Source organism: Passer montanus, unplaced genomic scaffold (genome assembly GCF_014805655.1).
Source record: "Passer montanus isolate IOZ18808 unplaced genomic scaffold, ASM1480565v1 scaffold21, whole genome shotgun sequence".
Lineage (NCBI taxonomy): Eukaryota > Metazoa > Chordata > Aves > Passeriformes > Passeridae > Passer > Passer montanus.
Window position 1 is genome coordinate 1,327,248 of NW_024366703.1, and position 4,543 is coordinate 1,331,790.

At 40.1% G+C, this 4,543-nt stretch overlaps 1 protein-coding gene across 1 annotated transcript; it reads left to right on the forward strand.

The window, feature by feature from the left end:
• Window positions 1–1,670: 1,670 nt before the first annotated feature.
• NPY4R2 (neuropeptide Y receptor Y4-2) lies at window positions 1,671–4,242 on the forward strand. The gene has a single exon (XM_039709129.1). The coding sequence runs from the start codon at window positions 1,743–1,745 to the stop codon at window positions 2,874–2,876; it is 1,134 nt and encodes a 377-aa protein (XP_039565063.1). The 5' UTR covers window positions 1,671–1,742; the 3' UTR covers window positions 2,877–4,242.
• Window positions 4,243–4,543: the final 301 nt, after the last annotated feature.

The following is a 4,543-nucleotide window of genomic DNA, read 5'->3' on the forward strand; positions in this document are numbered from 1 at the left end:
TTGTTTATTTTTGCTGATCAAGCAGAACAATGATCCCAAAGCATCCTTTTATTTACTGCACACTAATGCTTTCTTTAGTTCCTGAGAAATAGAAATTATTTTCTCTAGAAAATAATAAAATTAATAATGGGAAAGACAAGGCAAAGAAAATGATAGGATAGCTTTTTGTACAGTATTGGTTATCTTTAGGCATGCAGTTGTTCAGCAATAAATGCTACTCATTGAAGTGATAAGCTCAGCATACCATGTTACTTATGTATTCATTCCATGATCAGTTGGTTTTTTTCTGAATCTCAGACATTTTCCACCATCCTACAAACTTGAGTGAGATGTAATCATTGATGAAAGTGTCACACAGTGGTTAAATAGTGTCATTCCCTGAGTATTTGTTTACTTTTCATACTACAATCCCTTGAACAGCACGGAACTGCCTCTGGCCTGATGAGAACTCCCAGCAGAGTCAGATTTTTTTTCTTTGATTCCTGGACACAGAGGATTTGGACTCGAGGGTCAGGATTATAAAGTAGCCTTTGCTATGGCTCACAGGAGTCATAGCAAAGAGAGAGTCGAGGCAGTCCCGTGACTGAGATTTCCAAAAGTAAACAGCACTGATTAACTCCATGGGTTTGACTCCCTGAATCCTACTGAAAGTCCCAACTCATGGCTTGCAGCAGTGACTTTGAAGCAGACCTATCTACCTCTGTGCAGGAACACTATCTAGCAGATAGAACATGCTTTTACAACAGATTTGTAAAAAAAAAAAAAAAAAAGCAGCAAAATAAAAATCTTCCCAGATGGAATTAAAAGACACTATCAAAATCACTGCTTCTTAAAGCCAAAATCAGGGAACTGAACTGTATTTCTGATAAACCCTGTCATGGTCACAATTAGGGGAGATATCAATGCTTCGTGGGCACTGGAGTTCATCTGGAATGAGGAAGCAAGAAATTTGGACTGCAGTTCCCATGACCTATCACAGCTGTGTAGAAGCTGGAAAATGTTGAAATTATTTTGAATTATTTTAGACTTTTTACAAATTTTCCCATGATATCCCTCCAGAGAATGAGCCTGAATTTTTGCATGGTGATTGTCTTGCACAAATATGAGTTCTAGCTGCAATTACAAATGCATTTCACAGAAGGTATTTTAATGTTGGCTTTGTGCACCTAATACGCCTTGCTTTTCACATTGATATTTAGCACAGCTGAAGGTAAATGCAGCCTCACAATGTCCTCTGCCCAGTTTTGGATCAGAACCTTGCAAAACCAGAATTGCACACAATTTTACCCTGGGTGGGTTTTGATCTGGTTTTCTTGTATCACCACTCTACTGCATTAGTGATGTTCAAGATACTGCACTGAACGAAATAATGAAATTAAGATGTTCTTAAATCCATGGGACAACCTCACAATGAATAAACATGGTCATAATTCAATAGAGTTGCACAGACGTTCATACCACAGTGTAGCAAAGGGCTCCATTTTATGATCTAATAAACTGTGTAAGAGGGAGCTGCAGAATATACACAAAATCCCTGGCATTTGCTTCCCTGTCTCCCTCCTTACCCTTTTGACTAATTTCTTGCAGCATAACTAAACATATTTTTTCTTTTCCTTTTCTTTGCAGATATACCCGGACCTTCCACAGCCAGACAGAACAGATAAAACGCTTTTAGGCTGGCTCCAGAAGACTCAGACTGTGTTTGACTACCACCCTTTTGGATAAATATTTTGGGATTCAAGATGAATAAGACAAGGGCTGTTAATGATGTTTTTCATTTCCTGATCAACAAGAACTGGAGCTCAAGCCGAAGCTTTCCTATGAACATTTCTAATCAGTGCATGAACATCACTGACCTTACTGTCTTTCTGGCCACCTCTTACAGCTTGGAAACTGTTCTGGGCATTGTGGGAAACATCTGTCTGATTGCTGTCATTGCCAGGCAGAAGGAAAAGGCAAATGTCACCAATATCCTAATTTCCAACTTAATAATTTCAGACTTGTTTATGTGTCTTGTCTGCCTGCCTTTCACCGTTGTTTACACCATGATGGACTACTGGATATTTGGGGAAGTCATGTGCAAAATGACCTCTTTCACTCAGTGCACAACTGTGACAGTGTCAATCCTTTCCCTTGTCCTTATTGCTCTGGAAAGACACCAGCTCATCATAAACCCGACTGGCTGGAGGCCAAATACCTCCCAAGCCTACCTAGGAATCGGAGTGATTTGGACTTTAGCATGTCTCATGTCCCTACCCTTTTTGACCACATCCGTCTTGTCTAATGAGTTGTATGAGCAGCTCTCACACTTCATGAATTTTTCCACTGATAAGGCAATATGTATCAACTCGTGGCCTTCTGAGCAGCACAAACTTATCTACACTACCACTTTACTGCTCCTGCAATATTGCATGCCTCTGTTCTTCATTATCCTTTGCTACCTGCGTATCTACTTACGCCTGCAGAAGAGAAAGGACATGTTTGAGAAGAGCGAGTACAGCAACCGAGCAGTCCAGCTGAGAAGGATAAACATCTTGCTAGCATCCATGGTTGCTGCTTTTGCTGTTTGCTGGCTACCACTGCATGTTTTCAACACCATCGTGGACTGGAATTACAAAATCATTTCACCTTGCCACCACAACCTGATCTTCTCATTGTGCCACCTGGTAGCTATGGCTTCTACCTGTGTCAACCCTGTTATCTATGGTTTCCTAAACAGCAATTTCAAAAAAGAAGTGAAGTCACTGATTCTGAGCTGCCAGCATAATTCAGTAACAGCCTCAATGGAAGAATATGATCATTTGCCTTTATCCACCATGCAGACTGAAATTTCCAAGGGGTCACTGATGTTGAACTGCAGGCACAATTCTATCTAACGAGCAGAAAACATTTCAGAAGGGTGCACTGACACCACACACCAATTATTACCTGTGGGTAATAATAAAGCAACTGGCGATGCCACAGCTGGGATGTGAACAGGAAGCCATCGCTACCTGATTTTTTTGAAGAACAAGTAGAGTAATGTTGTAAATGTTCACAGTTGCTGCTGTGGTGCACAAGCTTTTTGTGTCACTGAGGTGGTACGGACACTGAGGAGACCGGGCTGATGTAAAGCAGCTGCTCTAAGTTCAGTGCCTAAGTCTGGGTGCACAGAGGCTGACATGGGTTCATCAGCAAAATTTGTATCTCCACCATGGCTGCAGTAGAAAACCAGATTTCCAGTTTCATCACTGCAGGCTGCCAAAAGTTGTGTTGGAGAAGACTCTCAGTTTTCCAGTATTAGTAAGATTTTTATGCACAGCTGACACACCAGTGGAACAGAGTGTGAATATAAATTTTTGTAAATATTTGTGAATATCAATTATGTAAATAGCAAATTTTTTTACCAACTCTCACAGCCCATTAAGTAACAGTAATCTTTCAGATCTTCACATAAAACAACTGCCTGTTTCTATGAAACTTCACTCTCTGCCATAAGCTTGAGAAAAGTCATTGCCTCTGCAAGTAGGGACAAGGAACAATGACCCTGGTATGTAAAGAGGGACAAGGAACAATGACCCTGGTATGTAAAGAGGACAGTCACTTATGAAGGATGGCAGCAAATGAAAATGTTATTTGATGGATTAAACTCATAATACAGTGAGATGATACTGAGAACTGTTTTTAAGCACATGAAAAACAGTTGTAGATCTACATGGAAATGAGTCAGTTCTGGCTGCTGTCAGTCACAAAGCTCTGCAATGCTACAGCTTCACGCCATGATGGTACAAGATGGCCAGATTACAGGAGTTGTTCCAGGACCTGGTAGCAACATGATGTTCTGCTTCAGCACCTTCTTGGTACTTTAATTGCAAAGTATCTAATTCAGAAGGTCAGAATGAGCATGAAAACCTGTTTGTGGAAATAATGTGTTTCCAGAGGGGCTATATTTGCAAAGAAATAAGCATATGCATGGAGACTTTGAGTTTTCTTAAACAATAAAACCTGACATCAGATATCAGTCCCACTCACTGGCATCAGCAACACAGGTGAAGCTGAATTTCAACAAATCAATAGAAGGTCAATGAAAATACACAGGTGGAATCCAGGTCTGGGTGAAGCCAAGCCACATAGGTAGTACTGTCAATTGCTCTAGTAAAATGACCTGGATTCCTCTCTTAGTGAGAGACTTTGTGTGTGATTACCTTTTGTATCTTCCTCAACATTTGGAAAGACATTTTTGTGGTTTTTTTTTCAAATGGATTTCAGCTTTCTTTTATTTTCTTTGTTACTTGCTACACTGAGAAGTTGTTTCTCTTGATTAGTTTGCATGCAATGTGATTTCTAGACTGGAGACACAGTCTGCTAAAAACACAGAACAAGAGGACTCTTATATTAGCTGCATCTTGAAATTTGCTACTGTAGCCAAAACCACCACAGGATGTTGAGTAGCACAAAACACAGTAGCTCCTCCTAATCAGTGTGAGTTATAACAAAACTGTGCTGTATTACTTCAAGGCTTAAATACTGTTTCAACTTTGTCGTTGTTTGGCATTTAGAATCA

What these genes read in the sequence shown, in the direction of transcription:
- NPY4R2 (XM_039709129.1), top strand. Translation starts at nt 1,743, where the DNA reads ATGAATAAGACAAGGGCTGTTAATGATGTTTTTCATTTCCTGATCAAC.